The following is a 22,048-nucleotide window of genomic DNA, read 5'->3' as shown; positions in this document are numbered from 1 at the left end:
TTATTCAGTGCCGTACAACACTTGCCTTTGATTTGTCTGTCGTATGAACATAGAAAGACTTTAGTATATGTAAATATGCACACACTAAACTGTTAGAATTGCACAAGATGAACATTTAGAACAACTACCATTTAAATAACGTGCTCAATGCAGAAATGCTGAAATCAAGACAAAGTGATGCAATTTCCAGATCCGAACAAAGATGAAGAGTCTCCAGCATTTCTGAATCACTGTACCATTGCTGCAGCGACTTTCTGTTTGCCGTCCTCACAAAGGACCTGCAGGAGACAGATTGTGGAAGATGAGCAATGTTTACACAAACAGAGACTGTCTCGCCATTTCTGCCAGGATGCTGAGGTCTGGTATCCAGCTTAATCTGCCACATGCTGAAGCTGAAGTGGAAAATCCTTGTTGCTTTTGTATTATTTTTATTTCTGTGGAACCTCAGAGCTTTCTGAGATTGAGCTTCACAGAGATATTTGTGTATTCTGAGTTAGACCAGGATGGTGATAGCACATTTGCTGCTTAATAAAATGTTTTCCTGTCTTCTTTTCTAAAGGATTCATTTTTAAAAAATAGTTTGAAAATTGTGCAAGAACCAGAATCAGCTTAAAAGGATATAAATGGTCATACATTAAAGAAAGACAAACACGAGACTAAGCATCAAACTAAAATTAATACAAATGTAAAACCTACAAGGAAGTTTATAAGTTACTCTACAGTGAAAACTATTAAGTGTTATATATCTTTTCCAATTGGTGTCCTTTTAAGACCTCTTTCCAAACAAGAGTAAGCTCAAGGAGATTTTGCTTTACTTGAGTTATGATTCAGTAATGATTAAGAGGACTCTGGCAACATGGAAGATGAAGGTCCCTTCAGTGTGACTGGAATTCGTGAGCAAGTCATGCGTTAGGTATCTCTACGTGAATGCGTGACTCACATCTTTTTTTTTAAAAAAGTTAATTCCTGAAAAAAAGTCTTCTTTTTAAAGATCTTATATAAATATAAATGGGGCATGTTTCTTGTTTTTTTTTTCTGCAGCTCTGCTTAAGACTTTTGGAAATTTAATTTAATAGATTTACATGCTGTAGTTAGAAGGAAAAACTGGGGGGAAATTCAGACAAGTATTAATATCTTTTACTAAAATAAAAACAGCTAAACTTGTTGATATAACACACATAGAATAAGTACGTTTGTGCCATAAGACGGCTGAGATCCAGATCAGGGTCAGCCCTCTTCTTTACATTTTCCTTAAGGACCTGAACATTCTTATAATTTTTTCTAAATAGTCTTAAGCAACAAAACTCCAGGCTTTTTTCATTAATTTTCCTGCAACTGACCAAGAAAAAACTCCAGCAAAGCCCTGCCGCAGGACCTGAAGTATGCATCTGGCCCTTTTTTATTCATCTACTGTTCACTGTAGCTTCATCAAAAATGCTCTCAGTGAAAGGGTGACTGTCAAGAAGCTGCTTTTAAGGAAGGGAAACAGAGAGAAGGTGCTGAGGTACGCCAAATTACGCAAGAAGTAGACTGAAAACCTTGTCTCGGGAAGTTCAGGCTGTGCTTTAGAACAAAGGTGGTCATAGCAAATATTGACTTTCAAGCTTGTCTGAACTCCACAAACTCTGTTTTACCGTAATGTACTGCATATCCATTTTTATCTCAAGTTATAATTTTTAAAAAGAATTGTCTTGGGTTGCTCAAGACTTTTGCACAGTAGTGTACATTTGCAATTAAAGATTACAACAACAACAAAAGCCCAGAAAATCCTCGCTTTTGGATAAACAAATTGTCCAAATTCGAATATATTTGATCTATAACTTTATAAAATAGATTAAAGTAACAAATCCTCTTAGTTCGAAATGCAGATACAGTTTCTTCCTGTAGAGGGGAGTAGCGTACTTTGGTGGTGTTCTCCCCTTCAAGTCTCCAAACAAAAACAGAAGAGCGGCAGTACTCCGAGGGGATGTCGGGAAATGTAGTTTAATCTTCACCTCTCTCTCATTTTCTTCTATTCTGAAGCATTATTTGCCGGCCTACAGTTACCGACATGACTTGCGCCTCTGTACTGGTGGAAACTTAGTTGCTGAATGACTGAAGAGAATTTTGTCATCTCCCGGACGCCGTGTATGTTTTAATCGAGGGTAACACTTTATTCTGTATCTGTAGGTAATGCCGTGGCTGTGTGGTAGCAGTGATCTTCCTTGGTGATACTGGCATCGAGGCTGACAGCAGGGACTTTACCCTCTGCTGCACCTCGCTAGTTTAGAGTTCACCTCGGTTAGCTCTGTTTTCGTAACGTGTTTCACTGAGTTCCTGTTGCCTAACCTGTGCCCTGTGCTGTTGAAATGCTAATAATCTGAGTTTTATAGCAGAAGTAGATAGTGTTACAAAAAAATAAATATTTAATGAGGAAAACGTCACATCCTGGGGAGCTCATTGCACCAGTGTTGCACCATCAGAAACCGTCATCTTTTTTTTTAACGTTGATTCTCTACACTCACGCTTCTGTCTGTAGTAACAACTTCCGCTTTACTCAATGTGTTACAGTTGGCCACACCATCATCATCTCTGACATCCCTGACCGTGACAGGAGGTCTAACTGTGCCAGGTAACACAGGTTAGTGAAAAGAGCAGAAGCAGCTGTTAGACTGATTTTAATGGCCTAACAAAGGCTTTTTAAATGTGAGGCTTTTGCTGCTTTTCTTGTCTTGTTTATTTGAAATCCTTTGAGTTTTCACAGTTTTGTATTGAAAGACTGATGAGGATTTGTGACTGCTGATTAACTGATGTTGTTCAAACAGAATGTCCAAATAATTTAGTTTAAAAGAGTTTTAAATGGATGTTTGTATGTTTTCATAGTCTCTTAAAACCATGCACTTGGAAGCTTTAATAGTTTTTAGATCAAATTCAAACTTTCTAATCGATCTCTTATGTAAGGGACACAGACTGTTTCGATCCTGTGCATATGCTTTATCTCACTCTCAGTGGCTCTGTGGTGACAGCTGGTGTCTTTTGTTCACAGCACAGCCATGAAGGGACTTTGGGGCGGAGCGGCTGCGTTAGGGTCGGTGTCCGTGGCGTTTGGCTCGATGCTGTGGTCACAGCAGAAGACTAAACCGGAAAAGGCTGCTACGGGTTCCAACCTTGCTGACACGAACGCTGATTCCCCTTACGAGCTAAAGCTGGTCCAGATCTTGTTCCGGCACGGCGCCCGAACGCCCCTAAAGTCAATACCTGATATTATGGAGGTAAAACTGTCTTCCGTTAAGAGCATGTTTTGTAGAAAATGATGTTTCACACATGAAAAAAACTGCAAATTCTTTTTTTCAACAAAGGCCCAGTGGGTGCCAATGCTTTTGGAGCCACCGCCGCACACCAGCATCGACTATGTAGTGACAGATCTTCAGGGTGGCCCCAGGCCCCCGGCTCCTATAGAAGACAGCTATCGGAAAAACATACTTAGTGTGAGTCATTGTCTTTTTTGTTTTTTTAAATAGGTGTGATGTGGCTGCTGGCTGTCATCTGGCTTAGTTGACTTTGACTCTCACTATGAAAATGATGGAATAAACCTAATAATGCTGCTTTGCTTTTAGTGGTATGACAAAGTTAATGTCTGAACACATTTCTTCTGGGCTTTCCATAGACCTTATGTGTGTAGCACACTTGTTACTCTCCTCAATTCATGTAGTTTTTCTCCATCTAGTGGCTTAAAGGTGCCACTACAGACATCACTGGCCTGAGCTCACTCACTCGCCGCTGAACTGTACGTAGAGCTTCCTATTGACATATCGTGTCCGGTCACAGTGTCCGTGGAGCTGTTACTTTCCTGTGCTGAGAGCTGCTTTGCTAAAGAGGTTTAACTTCACTGGATTTAGCTTAGAAAACTAAATCCCCCAATATGGACTCCGGCCATTCTTGTACCACATCCAGCCCGGATTCCTGCATGTGATCACAGGTGTGTGTCTGCCCGGCCACATCTGTGGGTATATAACCTGATCCTGTTTGTTGTGTTTGGCAGGGTGGCACATTCCCTGGTCAGCTGACCACACTGGGCATGCAGCAGCTGTATGAGTTGGGCAAAAGACTAAGGGGGAGATACATTGAAGAAAGCGATTTCCTTACCTCCACATTTAACCCAGCTGAGGTCTAGTAAGTGGTCCAAATCATAATGAGGAGCAAGGAGAAAAAAAAAACCCTCATATCTGTGCTCTGACATTTTGATAGATTGGGTTTATGAGTGCAAGTACAAAGGATATGAGTTTAAATGCTTTTACTATTTTAGAACTGGGTGCCTTCCATGACCTATTTTTTTCCTCCTTATTTCTAGCGTGCGCTCCACTAATATTGTGAGGACCATTGAGTCTGCCAAGTGCCTGGTTGCAGGGCTCTTCCAGCAAAAACAAAAAGGTAGAGCGGAGATGTGCAGTATGTTACTTATCCCATTTTTCTGTCTCATCTCATCTGTTTATTTAATTTTTCATTTATTTTGCAATTTCCTGTTCTACTTGCAGCAATTGTGCCTATTTTAACATCGGAGGCCGAATCTGAAATCCTGTATCCTAACTATCACGGATGCAAGATGCTTAAAATCCTTTGCGGGTATGAAGAGAGTGTGTTTTCCTAGCAATAGAGTCCCATCAAGCCTAAACCATCCTACTGGAGCCTTGAAATAATGTGCTGTGGAAACATTATGAGCAGAGTTGAGGCGCCTGTGACAGGTTGTCACGGTGTATCTGTGTTTTGTGGCTGACACCGCGTGTGTTCTTTGCAGCCACCGCTGGGCAGAGTCGACCACTCTGCCAGACATCGCGGCAGACCTGCAGAGCATCCAGAGTGAGCTGGGGATTGCTGCTCACCAGAAAGTTGACTTCATCCTCATTAGGGATGACATGGTTGCCAGAGAGGTGACACTGCCACATTGTGATTTATGTGACTTTTTGCCAGCTCTTGCCACAAGCTATCAGAATTACATAGGATTTACTGTAAAGACGTGGCCAGGAAGCCGCAACCTCGCAAGCTGCTCCTTATGTAAGATGAAACTCAGCATCAGAGTTCATTAATCTTCTTGAGATCCAGCCTGATATTAACCCAGATATTAAGATTGACAGCATGTGTCCATGTGTCACAATAGAGGGTGAAATCACATTTAATGAGTAGGAAGCCGCAGTTTTTCTGGAGGGTTCTCACTAGTCAAAGTCAGCGGTGGTGTCGATGTCTATCTGTTGTCATTTAATTCTCACAGACAAATGAAATCAATGCATTTAGCTTCATGCTATTTAAACAGAAATTATACGGAGTTATTTGAAGACTTGCGACTTGTTCCTTTGCATTAACAGACACACGGCCTGCCCTGCCCTCAAGTGCTCGACACCTGGAGGGATAAAGTGGAGCAAAGAGCCGTGGATATGATGTGCCATATCTTCGAGCCCAGCAAGAGGTCAGATTAACCAAAGTCACCAGTCCCAGGGGCTTATCTAAAAGGCCAGATTGAGATTTACCACTTGTGCATTCAGCTTCACAGGCTGCCTTTCTCTTGCTGTCTGTGGCAGAGAGAGCTTGCAGCTGTCTGTGGGACCTCTCCTGCACATGTTGGTGGACAACATCGAGGAGAAACTACAGGGCACCTCATCAGAGCCAAGCAGGTTGGACGCGCATTATTTCACACATAACTGTGGTTGGTCTTCAAATGCTTCACTCTTGAAATGCTCTCTCGAACAGGAAGGTGTTTTTGTACTCCGCACATGACACCACTCTGATTCCTTGTCTCTTGGCTTTGGGGATTTTTGACATGAGATGGCCACCGTATGCCGCTGATCTCACTGTGGAGCTGCACCAGAACCGGAAAACTAATGAGGCCTTTGTTAAAGTGTCATATGTAGGCGAGGTAGGAGCTGAGAATGTGTCGCAGGATGAGCAAAAACAAAAAAAAAATTGCATTTTTTTTTTCTTTCTATAACCTCAAGTTACTTTTTCTTTCTGCAGGATCAACTCATTGGGGGTTGTAGTGCAGTCTACTGCCCCTTGGAGGAGTTCAAACGGGTCCTCTCCACGTACTCGCTGAGCCCTGAAGACTACCACTCGCACTGCAACAGAACCGTAGGCCCGACCGAACCCTGAACCTTGAGCAAGCCTTCGCATCGGCACACCGCTGACAGCCAGCACGCATCATGCCTTTTTAACATCCTCAGTCCTCTCTCCATCCAGCCGGCATCAGTCATTATCATCTCACTGTCAGAGCACGCTGGAGTACAGCCACTTTTGTAGAGCTTTCGGGTTACACCGCTTGCTTTCAGGAGTCAACATCATCTTGTTACCATGGCAATCGCATTAAAGGTGCTATAAATGACATTTTGAAGCACTGAATGGTGCACTAGAGCACTGGCATCTTAAGACCAAAGCAATCACCCCCCCACCCCCTTTCTCTCTGCAATTCATTTACAAACAGAAAGGTTGTGCACACGTGAGCCAACAAAAAGCATCCAGCCCCGACCATCACTCTATGCAAACACAGTAAAAGCCATTAAATGGCTGTGATATGCTGCATGCCCACCCACCATCAGCGGCACTTTTCCCATATTTTTTGTCCTGCATTCAGATTGGATGTGTGTTTTAAAAAAAAAAAAAAAAAACACAGATTTTGTTTGACATCTTAGATGGACTAACAATTGATGGGGTGCTTTTATTGCGCTTGGTAATGTCATAAACTGTAGTAACATTACCTTGACTTCCCCTGCCTCTTCTGTTTGTGCTCTTTGTGGGGGTGGGGCACCATGTGAATACTCTGAACTGCATTCTGTCTCTTTATAAATGCAGGGAGGACAAACATTTTCAAAGGGAGGGACTCATACACTAACGCACAGTGGCTACAAAAACAAAGAACAAAGACACTCATTTTACAACACGCAGGAGGCTTGCAGCTTCGTCCTCTGCTAAGATCATCATCACTCCACTACATCTGTATGAATAGCTTTTTGCTGCTATATGAAAAACCCGATATATAGAACCTTTAAAATTAAGTTAAACGATTAGTTCAATAACAGCTGAGTGCAAAGTGGAAGAGTGTGATAGATGCTTTATATTTGAATGCAAGTTAAGCTTACTGATTAAGGCTGAAGTTATTTTATACTTTCTAATTGTTAACCCCACAATTAGCTTCGTTTTTAAGAATAAACTGGTAACTCACCTGAACAGGAGTAAGGTTTACATTTGTTTGGGATTCTTTATGGTTGCAAGCATTTGCTGCACTGGGAAAATATAAAGCATATGTGAATGCTGCAAAGAAAATCATGTTTTTTGCAACTAGGGGACATCTCAGTCAGTAAAATGTGGTTTGTGTTTTTAATTAACTTAGAAATGAGGCCTTTATGGCACATTGGAATGTATTACATCAGGCTTTAGTCTAGCATTGATATTTATTCATAGGATAAATTTGTTGTTTTTCCTCTTTTTGGGGTGGTGTTTGTTAACATCTCCAACAGCATTCTCAACCTTTCCTTTACACTTTTAAACAACTACTGCAGTTATGCATCACACTGATATATGGACAGGTTTGTATTATGTGGCCTGTGTCTGATTGCTGATTAAATTATTCCATCAAACCAGTTGCGCTCCCAACTGTATTCATCATATACGGTTCGATCATTCTTCAGGGAAGTATAGTTTAATGTACTGGATCAAGTGTTTAGAAAGGTGTGGAGTAGAGACTGTGTTAGAACACTTATTCTGCTACATGTTTTGAATGCAACATTTTGCCTCCTTGTGAGACCACAGTGCAATGCATGCTTGAATCACACGGACCCAAGCGTTGCGCTGTTCCAGAAACACACGTTGTACCTCATCTGTGGGAGGTTCCCATGACCTGCCACTCAAAATGTAAAGATTTATTTTGGTTTGGTGTGACATGAATACAGATTTTAATCAATATGGAGTCTTTTTTTTTCTTCTCCCCCCTGTAAGCTCACATCTTGCGAGAGGCTCTGAACTATTCCCACAGGCCAAATGAAACTTTTAAAATACAGGTTAGAAAAACCTCAAGGCCTCTTCTGAAGCTAATGGAGAAGCATTTGAACGCATCAACAAGCTTGAATCTATTTTAGAAGTGTGGTGTCCTCTGAAAATAGTCTCACTTAGTACCTCCTGATAAAATGTCAGCATATCAACGCTGCTCCTTAATATGACTTGCACTTCTTGTAGCAGAATGTTGGTAAGCTGGTATGAGTATGTACAAGACAAAGACGCGTAACTAGTCCTTGTAAGTGAAATAGTAAAGACTCCTCTGTGGAAACATACACACGTGTGCACACACACACACACTCCATAGACATGTATATAACAAAAGAATATCTTTTATTTGTAGTCCATCACCACAGCCCTGGTAGGCTATTCTGCACCAAAGCCAATGGAGAAACACATGACAAGCTTATACAATAGAGAAAAGAGAAGAAGTCAACTGGATGGTAAGCAGTACGTGTTTACATTTCTGTGTCTCACTCCGGACACCACACCTGCCTTACTAAAAAAAAAAAAAATTTATTTTATCTGTTTAAATTTTTTATACCAGATCTACCTAGCTCTAGTTCTATAATACCTGGCATACCTGCTGCGGCGTACAGCCACTCCTGTCCTATTCTGCTGACCATCGGGAGATTATTGCTGTGGGAATGATCATTACCCAGAGTCAACAAGAGAGTCAAAACAAAACAGGAACACAACAGGAACAAGAAGAACACAGCACATCTGGGTATTAGCAATAGTATTCACGCTGGCGAGCGTAGGAAGTCCTGAAAGTTTTGGAGCACAGAGTCAAATGTCATCTACAACTTGAAATGGACTGGAGATTATCATGGTGCTGCAAAGCTGCCAGGATCATCACACTTAAAATGTGTTTGCTCTCAATGGTAAAAATAGAGAAAGAAGACGCTTTCTGCAGATGGTCCATGTTTGTGCTTTTTTAATAATACTATTATCTTAATGAGGTCATAGTTTGGTTTGTTATACACTGGAGTTACAAAGAAAATTAAAATAGACTAAAATTTGAATAGCCCACCAATGGTAAACAGTACAGTATTTTTAGGGGGACGTTCCTCCCCCAATGAAAGCTTGGTAAGAGGAGTTGAGAGGTCACTGATAGAATGCCTATACATACAGACACATACATACATACCACACAAACGCACATTCAGTCAAGCACGCCAACGCACTCTCACGTATATACTGTACAGATACAGTCAAAACAATGGAGCGAGAGACAAGATGGATTTCCACTAAAGTCTTCACAAAGCACAAATTCTTCTTTCCTTTCTCTTGTTCCATACCACTTTCGCGACAAATTTGTTTTTTTGTTTTGTTTTTTTAATTTCAAAAAAGTAGACATATACTGTAGCATCTCCACGCTGACTTTTAGTTAGGTTTGATTCCTCTTTGATGTCGAAGTCATCTTTACAGTCAGATAATCAAAAAAAACCAAAAACAAACAAACAAAAAAAAAAACAACCCAAAAACCCCCCCACATGAACAGTTTTGCAAAACTGTGTGACCACAACAATCCCATACATTCTGAAGTTCATGAGTCAAAATTAAATGTTCTTGTGGCAAAAAGTACTCCAATGCGGCCCTATCACAGTCTCCGCCGGAATAGTTCACACAGGACATTACCAGGTGACTGGTTATCTCCACTCTGCTCATTTTCTGGGTACGCCATCTCGTTCATATTTTACCTCCTTTACTCGAGTCCATCAGTTTAATGAATACTCTCCAGAGTCCGATATCATTACTCCTTCCTTGTGTATTGTCCAAGAACATTCTAGATACAATGTTTCTGTTGGATTAGAACATTCCAGGGCCCGGACTGAAGCCCATGTCCATGTCACGAGGCCTCATCTGAGCCCCCATCATCATTGTCTGCTGCGGGGGGCCGCCCATGCCCTGCAGTGACATCATCATGTTAGGTGAGCCTCCAGGACCTGGGTGGGCCATTTGTCTCCCCTGGATCATCCCTCCTGGGCCCCCAGGGGACATCATCCGGTGCTGAGGGCCCATCATGCCTTGGCTCATGAATCCCGGTGGCCGCATTGAATTGTGGCCAGGGTTGCCCATTGGCATGTCTTGAGGGCCCATTCCCCCAGGACCAGGTCCCCCTGACATTCCCCCCATCCCCTGCATTGGCATCCCCATCCTTGGTGGGCCGTCGCCCATCATGCTCTGCATGGGAAAGCCAGAAGGGTGTGGCGGTTTCCCCCCGGGGTTGTCTCCTCCACCTCGAGGGTAGTAAGACAGAGTCTGACTGGGCTTCTCTGAAGGGATTATCCTGGACAGGTCAAACTCGGGAATACCAGAAGCTCCCGGCCGCATTACCTCATGAAGGTCTGCGTCACTGAATCCACCTTGCATGTTATTGAACTCTGGCCCACCAGGGGTATTGGGTTTGCACATAACCCCATCAGCCCCTCCCCCATGAGACATATTCCCCATCCGTCCTCCCATAGGTCCTCCCTCTCCCTGGAAACCCATAGGATGGCCAGGGAAGCCTTGGGGACCGGGACCATTGTGCGGAGAGAAAGGGCCTTGCTGGGAAGGTGACTGGGTTAGGGGGTATCCCTGGCCCCGGTGAGGGTAACCCATGCGTCCCTGTGGCATCATTTGAGGGTTGGCCATTCCAGGGTCTTGAGGATTTGGTGGTATCATCATACCATGAGGCATCATGCCTGGGCCCATATTTGGGGCATTGGGAGAGGGCATCTGTGGGGGCATGCCATGTGAGAGAGGCTGGGATCCCATTGGATTCATACCTAGAGGGCTGAGGGCAGGCATAGGTCCAGCATTTCCAGGTCCCATCATACGTGGATTGCCTTGGTGATTCATTGCCATACCTATAAGTCAAAAAGAAATTATTATATACAGAGTATAGCGACTGGTAAAGTAGCTCAAGTTCAGAGAACTGAAATTAAATATTATACAGAAGATATTTCACGTCTTACCATTATTGTTCCCTGACGGCAGGTTAGGGGAGCGAGCTGGCGGTGAGTCATCATCAGAGCTGGCAACAGTCTTTATGGCATCGTGGTAAAGTGGGGTGGAGCTGGGCATTGCAAACTTGGACATGCGTGACATCATGATGGAGAGCGGGTTCTGGGATAGTGTTGGTTCAGGAGGTATGGTGTAAGGGCTACCAGACGGGACATTGCCTGGGAGAGACATGGAGCCAGATGGAGCCCCTGATGAAGGAGGGGCTGAGGGAGGGCCGTTACCACCTAGACGACAACATATGAAGAAACAGAGGACATGACAAAGAAATAATAAAATACAACAGTCGATTTTTTTTGCTTCTTGTGGATTGTTTCACATTAAACTACCACAAGTGACATTCCTTGCAATTTGTGTGCAAATTAAGACTTAGTAAGATAATGTGGCTACTATATTATGTGGCCAGAAGAGGGAGCCACTGGACCATAACCCACCCAACCCCACCCCACAGATGTGTTAATCTGAAAGATCTGATGAACATGGAAGATAGACACATCAGATCCATATCATTTTCAGTTTTTAGGTTGATTCTGTTTCAACAAGTTGAGTCAAATATCTGAAATGTGATCACTGAGACAATAACTGTAACTAAAATTCAACCCAATAATCATTTAAAAAATAAAATCCCAATATTAACTGAATACAACTTCTCTTTTTTCATTGTTTTTATTTAGGAATTTTCTTTTTACAAGAAAAGGGTACAGATAACAACAGAAAAGGAAAAACAATGCATACCTTGCTCCATACTTGGCATCATATTTGGTGAGGTGATACTGAGCGGAGGCTTGCCACCCTGAGGGGGCACTCCAGGACTCTGCATGGGTGGTTTTGGTGAGGAAGCCCATCCTGGAGATGGGTTAGGGAGAGAAGGAGATCTCATATGAACAGGAGAAGCACCTGCTGATCCCATCATGGAGTGAGGAGACTTCATTGGTGCTGAAGTTGGAGGTGCTGGGGGGGCAGCAGGGCCTGTGGAACCGGTGAGCATGCCAGCCAGTTGGGACGGTGTTTGAGGGGACTTAAGATTAGCCGAGGGAGAGCCCATCATGGGGGACTGCACTTGCCTCAGAGGAGGAGACTTAAGTGGATTAACACTGGGAGAGTTCCCACCTCCTGCTTGGACATTCAGATCTGCTGGCTTGCGGCCCCTCTGGCCTTGTGCAGGACCCCCAGCAGAGGGAATATGATTAATACGGCCATTGCCTCCAGTTGGTGTAGATCTGTGCTCTGGACCAAATGCTTGGTCTGCATGTGGACCCCTCATTCCTCCAGCACCCCCAGGGAAGGATCTCCCAGGCCCCATAGGAAAGTCTCCTGGCTGCGTCTGCTCAGGGAATGACCGACCCTGCATGGGCCTGCCTTGTGGACCCATATTTTCCATTGGCCCTCCACCCCCTCTCATTCTCATCATCTCATCAGGGCTCATATTCATGGGGGGATCTCGTAGTTTTGAAGGATGCATATGAGGTCCTGGCCCCGGGCCAGGCCCCATGCCGAACTCAGGTCCCATTTCTCGGCCCCCTATTCCTGGCAGTCTAGAGGAAGGACTCATGGGACCATCGCTGGGCATTCTGGGAAACATACCCATGCCATTACCTGGTTCCATTCCACTTCTTTGGTGTCCCATCATCCTCTGCATGTCCATCATCATCCCAGGAGGAAGACCCTTCTCTCCACCCATTCCTTGGTGAAACATTGCCTCTTGGACTGACTGAGGGTTTGGGAAACGCTCACCACGAGCTCCTGGACCAGCAAACATTGGCCCAGGTCCTCCAGGGAAACGCGCTTCTCCTATACGGGGAGGCAACTCATCAGGCCATCCCATTCCAGGCCTCGGGGGGCCCTCCATCTCGGGATTCATCATACCAGAGAAGCCAGGCATCCTCTGCATATGTGGGGGCATACCCCTGGGGCCAGGACCCATGCTCATGCGCTCTGGATAGTGATCCGGTGGCCCACCGGGTCCTCCCCACATTTCTCCTGGGCCCATCTGATAAGGAGGGGGGGGCCCTCGCATCATGCCACGTGGACCATGGGGGTGCATCATCATATCAGGACCAATTGGCCGGTGTTGCATTTCTTGTTTCTTCCTCTTCTCTTCGTAAAATTCCTGCTGTAGCTTCAGCCACGCCACCTGTTCTGGGGTCATCTGCTCTCCATCTCCACATCCACCTGGGCCTCCCATGTGTGGACCCATTTCATCCTGTGGAAATGGGGGCATGTCCCTGGGACCATGGGGTGGGCCAAAAGGTGGACCTTGTGGACGAGGTCCTACTGGTCCACCTGGTGGGCCTAAACTCTGAGACTGCGCTATCATAGCCTGTAAGGGGCCCTGCTCAGACCTCCGGGGTGGCGCATCAGGACCCCCATCATGGGGTCCACCATGAGATTGTTGAGCTCCAGCTGGCGGGGCATCACGGTCATCAGGGAAAAGCATGCGCTGAATATCTCGCAAGGTCTGCAGAGAGCGCTGCCGATGTTCTATCTGTTCTTGTGACAGACCCTCTGTGTTCACCTCCATGTTCAACAGCTCCTGGGTTAGCTGCTGGTGTTGCTGCTGCTGTTGGGGTGTCAGACCTGTTCCACCAGTTCCTCCACCCTGTCCACTTTCACCTGATGTTGGGGGATTGAGGCCAGCCTCTGGTTGGGTTGCAGGGACCTGGTCAACTGGGGCTGTAGTGTTACTGGGGCTGCTGCTGGGAATATTTTTGGATTCCATGCCTGTAGAGGATGAGCCTTCCTGCGGAAGAACACCAGATTGGCTCCCTTGATTTGAAGGCTGTGGTGGGGCTGGCTCTGACGTGCCAGGTAAGGACGGGTTGGATCCAGGCTGGTGGCTCTGATCTTGGGTGTGGGACGGAGGCTGCTGGGGAGGATTGGAGTCGTTTGCTGCATTGTTCTTTAACACAGAGAAAGAGAAACGGGATTGAGATGTAGCAGTGTCAACATAATCATGTTCATATATATATAAAATTTCATATGCCATGTATATATGTTAGTATTTATTTACTATGAAATGAGTATTTACCAAGAGGAGGTGAGCTATGTCCCTGTTGTTGGAGATGTTTGTAATGTGGAAGACAATGATGTTTTCTATACGGCCACTAATAACCTCTTCAGCTGCCCTGAGGACAAGGAGGCAGACGGTTAGATATCAGTCATCAGACACAATAGTGAGTGTGAGTGTGTGAGACAGTGAGCCACATGACTGAGTCTTAGATGCGACCATGAAGGTAATGCCAAGGTCAGCAGACTAAGAAAAGTATTACACGTGCACACCTTCTATTGGGCATCCACATATTTGATCTCCAACTCCCAAAAGAGAGTGGTAATCTAAGCAAAGCATGTACTCCCACTGAAAAACACATGTGCTTGTGCAGATACACACAAAATATTTAGGCTATAATTGAAAAAGCTGGGTGAAGGACAGGCGAGGAAGCCAAGTGCCTTAGTCCCACATATACAAACAGCTTTAACAGTCACTGATGACAGAAGCACAAAGATACACTCAATGAAAATATCACTGTTAGCAATTCTATTTTAATCGTGTTGCTGCAGATGTAGGTTTTTATTATGTAAAAGAAAAAATGTTTTACTTTCTATAAACTCATTAATATTTAAAACTTGGCTAGATAAACCAACTGTGAACACCAACAATTAAACAGGAATATTCTATTTCTAAGCCAAAAAATATATGACAAATACGAAGTAATAGAAAAGGTAACTTCTGGCTTCCTTACTTGTTAGCTATCCCTGTGCTGAAGACATAAACAAATTTTGAGCCTTGTTTCTGGCCACTAGCAGGCTCTGTTGTGGAGACTTGGCCTCCCAGTGTATTGTGGGAGGGCGTTGAGGAGCGACTGAGTCCGGCATTGGAGGTAGAATGTGTGACAGTGTCCTGGGGATTCACATCGCTGGAGTTTGAGTCTGCAGGGAGAGAACAGGGTATCACCCACGACTTTAAGCACAGATTTATGGGAAATGTAGTTCTACTGAAAACCGCTGTCAAGTCAAGTTGATTAATGGAGGGAATATTATATATGCTTGAATGCACATGTTAACACACTTACTGAAGAATCCTCTGTTATCTTCGTCACTTTCTCCCCCAGAGTACCAGTCAGCTCCACTGTACGGCGCCCTCCTCTCCGTAACACATATCCTCTTCGCCCTGCTACTATCTGTACACACACACACAAAGCCATCAGTGGCCTTAGGTTTATCAGTGTGACTGGCAATGAGGGACTGCAAAGTACATCTTTCAAGATGTCCAATTTGTATTCTCTTGGCAGAGTGTGTAGTATTAGCAAACAACACAGCAGATGATTTGATAATACTGTACTGGCTATGGTGATTCTTACCTGTTTCCTCACTGGTAGGCGTACCACTCTCTGGTTGTTCGGATGACTCTGCAGAGTTGTTCATGCTCCTTTTGGATTTCACCTTGGAGCTTGGGCCGGAGCTTAGGCTCTGGCCGTTTTTAAGCCCCACTCCACCTGCAACATTTTGAGCCCCTTTGGTCTTGGGGTCACAGGGTGAGGGCTGTGATTGGCTGCCCGTACTCCCTGGTTTGCCCTGATTGGGCATTTTAGAGTCACTCTGGGCGGCAGTGGAGGGAGACACGACAGGAGGTGATCGTACCATGGCCTCCGTCTTAGGTTTAGGGCTGAAAAACAATGAATAGATAAGGATACATTTACGCCATGAACTAAAACAGCTACTTTGCCTTGAAATCTGTGAAAAACATCAGATATTTTGGATACAACAAAAGGCCAGGGGCATTTTAGCAGGCTTATCTAATAATCATTTTCTGGAATCAAGAATGAACCAGGTAAATCACAGATAAATGCGGAGGCACCTTGCCATCCATAGGGTCTTTAATCCCACGACACCTAGTCATAACATGTGCCTTTTTCCCCTCCGATATGGTACCCAAGAGGGGTGGCAGAGAGAAAACCAAAGGAAAATGTGAACTTTGTGTTCTTTTAGTCCTCCCCCCCCCCCAAAAAAAAAAAAAAAAACAAAACAACTTGCAACTGCTAAACACAGCATCAGTTTGACAACCAACAGTTGGCATAGATGCCTGTGAACGCAAGATTAAGTTACCGGTATGGGGAATTCAGTGCACACAGATCTCATCTGCAAAGAGACAGGGCACCTACAAATGACTGCTGCTAACCGGCTCTGAGAGCAGTTCAGTTCAGGCAAGCAGGAAACATCCAACTGGCAGAGAACTTCCATACCACACCCTAATATCTTTCTTTCTTCCTCATATACACACACACACACACACACACACACATACAAGTAGCATAACATATGCCAACATGTCCAAAAGGTTCAGCCACAGCTCTGCACACTGTACGTATGTAGAGAGACACACAGCCAGCAGAACAAGAAGGCAAAGCCATAAGTTTGGCAGTCCGTGCAGTCATTTCCAGAGGCTCCAGAACCATGAGTCAGCAGGGAAAACTTCCAAGCCCAGTGTACTCCCTGACCCTGGAAGAGCTCTGGATCACGCATCAAAACCTTAAACTAATAATTCACAAAAAATGATTTTACATTAGCATTACACCTGACCAACACCTAATTTCCACACCATACAGGTAAAGCAAATTGTTCAGGTTTGTACCACCTTCTTGACCTTGCCAACATGCAACTCTTATAGATTTATCAGGTATCGTGTAGACATACTTGCTTACAAGCCTCACTTCAAAATACCGCTACAATTAAAGACATCAAGAGAGTAAGTTCAATTCAGTAAAGAGAAATGAAAATACCAGAGTAGTAATAACCTTAAAAAGCATAAGGATAACATGTTAGCTTTATTTTATTTATTGTTTTTATTTTATTTTACTTTTTTGTTTTTTAATTTTAGATGTGCAAGTGAGATGACTTTATAAACGGCCGAGCCTTCCTCTTTAAGAAGAAAGCCCTGTAGGTAACGTGTGTGCCTCAGGGTCCTTGCAGGGACTGAGTGACTCCGTCTGTCGAGTGTGTAGGAAAAAGTAACATTACAATCATTAAGCCACAGCCACTGGTGAAGCGCAAGCAGACAGAGGTAATTAAGTTAAAGTAATCAGCCAAAAGAGTCTAGATAGGGCCTAGTTTCTGTGTTAACAGCTATCCAAACGCATTTTCTGCCTGCTGCTACAGAAAAGTAAATGATGTCCATGCAAAAAGATTACTTAAGAGTAATTTCTAACTATGGCTAGCTTTTCTAGCCAAACTAGAGAAGAGACACCATTTTAAACTAGGTCTTCCTACCAGGTTTAGGAGCTGGAATAGAAAAAGAAATAACTGTCCTGTCTCCCTGTGCTCCCGTTTTTCTCTTCACTTTGCCTTCATTCCCTCAAATAGTCGTGGCAGACAGTTGTGCCTCGTGTAGCCTGGTTCTACCAAAGGTTTCTTCCTGTTCAAAAGGAGTTTTTCTTTCCCACTGTCACAACATGCTTGCTCATACCGGATCATCTAATCGTTGGAGTTTTCTGAGTACTGTAGGGTCTTTAAATAAACCAGAAGTGAACTGAAATTGAACTGAACTCTGTGCCCACATGCATCAATTAGGAAAAGAGCTGCCCCATTCTTGATGGCTATAAGGGTTTAAACGACATGCTGATTGTAAGCAGCGTAAACAGATCTGACAGCAGGAATATGTTTATTTCTTACATTCAAATACTAGAACAACAGCTCTCTAGAAAGTACAGTACATATGAGCAAAAAGGCCGCCTTAATGTGGCCTTGGTCTTGCTGATTTTTAAAGTTAATATTTCTTATTTCAACTAAATCTAAGCTGGAAAAACAGGCAGAGCTTTTCAATTTGCCCCTTGTTCTTAACTGTTGTTAAAGACCTTGGCTTTTTTTCTTCTTCTTTTTTTCCAATTACGTAAAAAAAAAAAAAAAGAATTGCCGTGGACAGATGTTTCCTCAGTAAAGTTTGATTACATGTTATTGAAGCTAAATAACAAGCTTAAGTGGTTTAGTCATCATTAATAGTCCACCAAACTGTCTAGGAAGGTTGTCTTAACAAAAAAAAAAGGAGAAAAAAAAAAAAAAAAGGGTAGTAGTTTTTCAAACAACCCTTTAAAAAGTTTTATTTCCATGTACTTCCAAAGATTTTCATGCAGTTAAAAATGCTTTGCTGTCCATCATAAACAGTCTGGATTAAACATTATTTTAATCCATAGCTTTAATATATAGCCAGTATAACCTAGATTTCAGTTACACCCACAAAATAGCTGATCATTATTAGAAAGGAAGTATCGCAGGGCAATATCCACAGGTTGTCACATTGTATGAATCCACTCACCTTTGTGTGTTGGTGGACGGGGAGTTCTTTAGCCTATTGGAGTTCATTGATGGAGCTCCCAAGACTACAGAACAGGGTGGAGTGATGAGCTGGTGAGGACTGCCTGTGTGTGTGAGCGGCGCTTTTGCACGCACGTTCCTGGAGCCAGGAACAGGATTCCCAATGTTCGACAGGTTTCCCCGACCGTCCTTGGCCTCTTCTCTCTCTTTCTTTCCTCGTTCCCTCTTGCTGAAATGTGTCGCTGCTGTACCTGCCGCCGCTGGCCTCTCCTCTTGGACCTCCAACATTCTCTCTACGTCCTTGTCTGTGTGGGTGTGCGTGTATGTGTGTAAGTGTATGTGTGTGTGTGGGAAAAGTGTGGAAAAAAATAACAATAGTCCAGAAGGCTTCTCTTGTTCTTGTTCAGTGTGTATTTATGAAATTCCCCCAAGGGGGCTTTCAACGGCCCTTGGGCACACTGTTGAGAGAAAAGAAGGAGAAAAAGGACTGTTAACAAAACTGGAAAAGGTAGACGCCGTCTCAAGAGAGTTCAAAGTGACACTCTACCCAAAGTCTTCTTATTATCAATCTTTGTTATTTCCCCCCCTCTTTTAAAGTTGCTTTGGGCAAAACAGGGCTTAATAAAGTAATTCTGACATTATTCAGTAAGAAAATCGTAGGTCAAATTCATTACCTGACGACTTACACAGACTTCAGTCATTGTTAATTGTAACCTCAGCATGTTTGTTTTTCCCCCAGTGTCTGAAATGTCTGCTTATAGTGCATTTTTTTTTTCGCCCTCAACACACTCAGTGCTTCACACACAGACTTTATATGGGCAGGCCGCCCAGGTATGTTAAGACCCGCCCAAATACATTTAGAGACTGGCTTTAGCTTTATTCCATATCCATCTGAGAGAATGATGCCATCCGCAACGAATGGACAATACCCTTTGCTTTCATTTTTAAAATTCAGACACTGCTAACCCGCTTGCCAGCAGATCAACAGCCTGGTCTCTACTATGACAGCTTTCAACATCATTCAGCTGCTTTCCAAGATTATCGCATCCTGCAAATGGACACATTACATGCGCCGTCTTATACTTAATTTATGGTAGAGACGTTGTGTCTGTTTGCATAGGTATTTGTCTGCAGAGAGGCTCTCCGTAGGCAACCAACTCCAACGTCAAAAGTCCTCAAAAAAAAAAACAACAACAACAACAAAAGCACATAGCTCGACGTGGATGAGTGTATGCATAACCTGAACCCTGACGGCTTGAAGAGTGGGCCACAAACAGGAGCAGCATGAGAAGCTGCAGTGGACGCTTTTCTTTATTTTGAACACTTGGTTTCACTTAAGCAATTTGCAAGTTATAAACCTGCTTTTGTCCACAAGTGATGGACCAACAATAGCACAAGCAAGTAAAAGTAGCCTACAGATCAGTTGTTTGTGGCGTCGCCCCCTAGTGACAGTAAACAGCTACAACATGTATACAGCCATCCACAAAGCTGTCTGTCTGCAATACCACCGCAGAGGCGCCTTGGAGCCCTTAGACTGCAGCTGGTAATGATAATCTTCTTCAACTCTACAGATCTGCTGTGTCCTCAAGGTCTACCGACTGGGGGAGAACCGGTTCATGCGTCTGTATCGAGTGCTTCAGAGCAGACAAAGTCTACCACATCCAGCTGCAGTCCAAAACGGTGAAGGATAAGAGACTCATTACAGAGACGGCGGATTATAATGCTCCGGTAATAATCACCAAGTACTTCACAATTGTATTTGCAGGAAAAAGTTACAAAATAAATAATCTAATAATTTGTTTAAGAAATTGTGCATACACTGTCTTTGGAAGCTCATGGGTGTTCCTACAAACACCCCTCACAAATACAGTCTAAATCTGTAGTGAACTCTGGAAGTACGTACATAATTTCAATCCTCATTGTTCAACATGTGTTAGTTAAAACAACTGACCAATTTAAACAGCTGACAGAACAAAGACTGTAAAAAAAACAGCAGACACAAAACATCAGTCTTCCCCTCCACTAACTCTATAGTTTGATTCAATTTATACATCATCAATATGCAAGATCAATCATCTCAAGGTGCTTGATAATATAAATGCTCCACTATAAGCTGATATGGAGTCTGGTTCAATAGTAACTGATAAAAACTAAGTCACAGCCCAAACGCTGCCACCACTGCTTAGTTTGTCCACCAGAGAGCACCAATATTTATCTGGAAAAAAGAAATCTGTTGATTTACATATAATGATTTTACAATTTAAAAAAAAAAAAAAACACCAGTTAGGTTAGTCATTGATACTTTCTTTATCTTTGGCACATGTGGTAGAGCTGTCGAGCTGGTACTGTGACTCACACCAATCACTGTCTTTTGTGTGTGTTGGTGAGTGAGAGCGAGAACTGCACGAGAATCCTGTTCAAGAGAGCAGCCCAGTCAGTGAGATTACATTGTCATCCTGAAAATATTTAGGAGCTCTTCCAAAACACTCAGCATTGTAACTGGCTCCAGAGTCCCCCTGGGGAGAGGGAGGTGGAATGGTGTTTGGGGGTTGTGTCGCCCCCTTTTCTACTTGTATGGGGGGATGGTGGCAGCACTGGGAAGCAGACAAATACACCGACTCCTGCTACAGCAGCAACACTCATCTCTCACTGGTCACAGAAGAAGAAGTGATTTACAGCAGTCAGGAGCACAGATTACTGCACACAGGCAGACGCTGGCTTCTCAACAGAAACAGAGGCGGCTTGTAGAACCAAATTAAACTGACTAGATTAACCTTTAAATGTAAAAAAAATACTGTAGTGGAGACACTTCAGAGAAATGCTAGGCTCATTATTAAAAATGTAACGAAAGGCAACTTCTTTTACGCATTTTATATTGAAGCACGTGTAATTCTGCAGCTGTGATATACAGCATAAATCAGAAACAAGAGCTTCTGTTAACGCGACAGTCCCCATATAAAAGTTCAGTTAAACTTTGTGTCTGAATAATTACACACTACCAGCTGAACAGGCACGCAGAAAACAGGTTCTGCTGTTAACGTCTTGTTTCTATAATTGGAGCTTGTGCTAGAGCGGAGTCTAACGATGACACTATATCAGATGCTATCGGCTACTGTGTACCGGCCACAAAAACATGCTCAGGGTTCCCCTTCACTTTAACAATGTAAACTGAATTTAACGTCTGTCTCCAAGAGAAATCTAATTGGATGAACCTTCCTGCTCCTAAAAAATTTAAATGTACACTACAAAACCTAATGAGATATTAATAAAGGCTACTCCTAAAGTGGCATCTGATTGTGATTGTTGGTGTTTTTAAACAGGTAAAATGTTTAGGACACCAGTAACAACTAGGACTTTTAGAGGGTGTACCATTTCATTTGTACATTAAAAAGAGCAATGAACGTCAGAAAAAAAAAAAAGCTGACTGACATTTAAAAACACCATTTACTTTGCACAAACTGGGCATGATTGCCAGCTAGGGAAATTTAGGCTCCTCTATTCCCTCTTCACAAGGTGCTGAGGGATGTATACTAAACTCTTTTCAACCATCACAAGCACTTTGCTTAAAGCTCAGTGAACCCTTTAGGAGAAGGTGTCCAGCGCAAGTTAAAAATGTTCGGACCTGGTGGGATCAGGCAGTAGTTGGCCTTGACTGACTCCTTCACTATGGAGCAATACAAAAGGAGGAGAGCCTTGAGAGAAGAGCAAGAAAAAATAA

At 43.5% G+C, this 22,048-nt stretch overlaps 2 protein-coding genes across 9 annotated transcripts in view; one reads left to right on the top strand and one right to left on the bottom strand.

Annotated features, from left to right (window-relative positions):
* Positions 1-2,046: 2,046 nt before the first annotated feature.
* On the top strand, positions 2,047-7,924 carry acp6 (acid phosphatase 6, lysophosphatidic). 6 transcript variants are annotated; one of them, XM_080902686.1, is made up of 12 exons: positions 2,047-2,127; positions 2,551-2,620; positions 3,026-3,251; positions 3,339-3,467; positions 4,022-4,152; positions 4,331-4,410; positions 4,515-4,602; positions 4,775-4,907; positions 5,340-5,440; positions 5,517-5,645; positions 5,722-5,887; positions 5,986-7,924. In XM_080902686.1, the coding sequence occupies exons 3-12, from the start codon at positions 3,033-3,035 to the stop codon at positions 6,118-6,120; spliced, it is 1,311 nt and encodes a 436-aa protein (XP_080758812.1). In that variant the 5' UTR covers positions 2,047-2,127; positions 2,551-2,620; positions 3,026-3,032; the 3' UTR covers positions 6,121-7,924. The 6 variants fall into 6 exon arrangements, with proteins under 6 accessions (XP_080758812.1, XP_080758810.1, XP_080758811.1 ...); XM_080902684.1 differs by having other exon boundaries at positions 2,050-2,127; positions 2,551-2,611; XM_080902685.1 differs by having other exon boundaries at positions 2,052-2,127; positions 2,551-2,611; positions 5,553-5,645.
* A 406-nt stretch (positions 7,925-8,330) lies between these two features.
* The window catches only part of bcl9 (BCL9 transcription coactivator), a 28,568-nt gene continuing 14,850 nt past the window's right edge, over positions 8,331-22,048 (bottom strand). For all 3 annotated transcript variants that reach the window (XM_080902585.1, XM_080902586.1, XM_080902587.1), the window contains exons 3-10: positions 18,332-18,788; positions 15,384-15,688; positions 15,096-15,203; positions 14,766-14,952; positions 14,054-14,150; positions 11,761-13,924; positions 10,980-11,252; positions 8,331-10,871 (exon numbers count right to left, since the gene is read on the bottom strand). In XM_080902585.1, coding sequence (XP_080758711.1) covers positions 9,829-10,871; positions 10,980-11,252; positions 11,761-13,924; positions 14,054-14,150; positions 14,766-14,952; positions 15,096-15,203; positions 15,384-15,688; positions 18,332-18,618 — 4,464 coding nt within the window. In that variant the 5' untranslated portion in view covers positions 18,619-18,788 and the 3' untranslated portion in view covers positions 8,331-9,828. The remainder of the gene's footprint in view (positions 10,872-10,979; positions 11,253-11,760; positions 13,925-14,053; positions 14,151-14,765; positions 14,953-15,095; positions 15,204-15,383; positions 15,689-18,331; positions 18,789-22,048) is intronic.

The sequence above is a fragment of the Rhamphochromis sp. 'chilingali' genome, assembly GCF_963969265.1.
Source record: "Rhamphochromis sp. 'chilingali' genome assembly, chromosome: 14".
Lineage (NCBI taxonomy): Eukaryota > Metazoa > Chordata > Actinopteri > Cichliformes > Cichlidae > Rhamphochromis > Rhamphochromis sp. 'chilingali'.
Note: the sequence above shows the minus strand (reverse complement) of the source record. Positions and strands in the feature narration are given on the sequence as shown.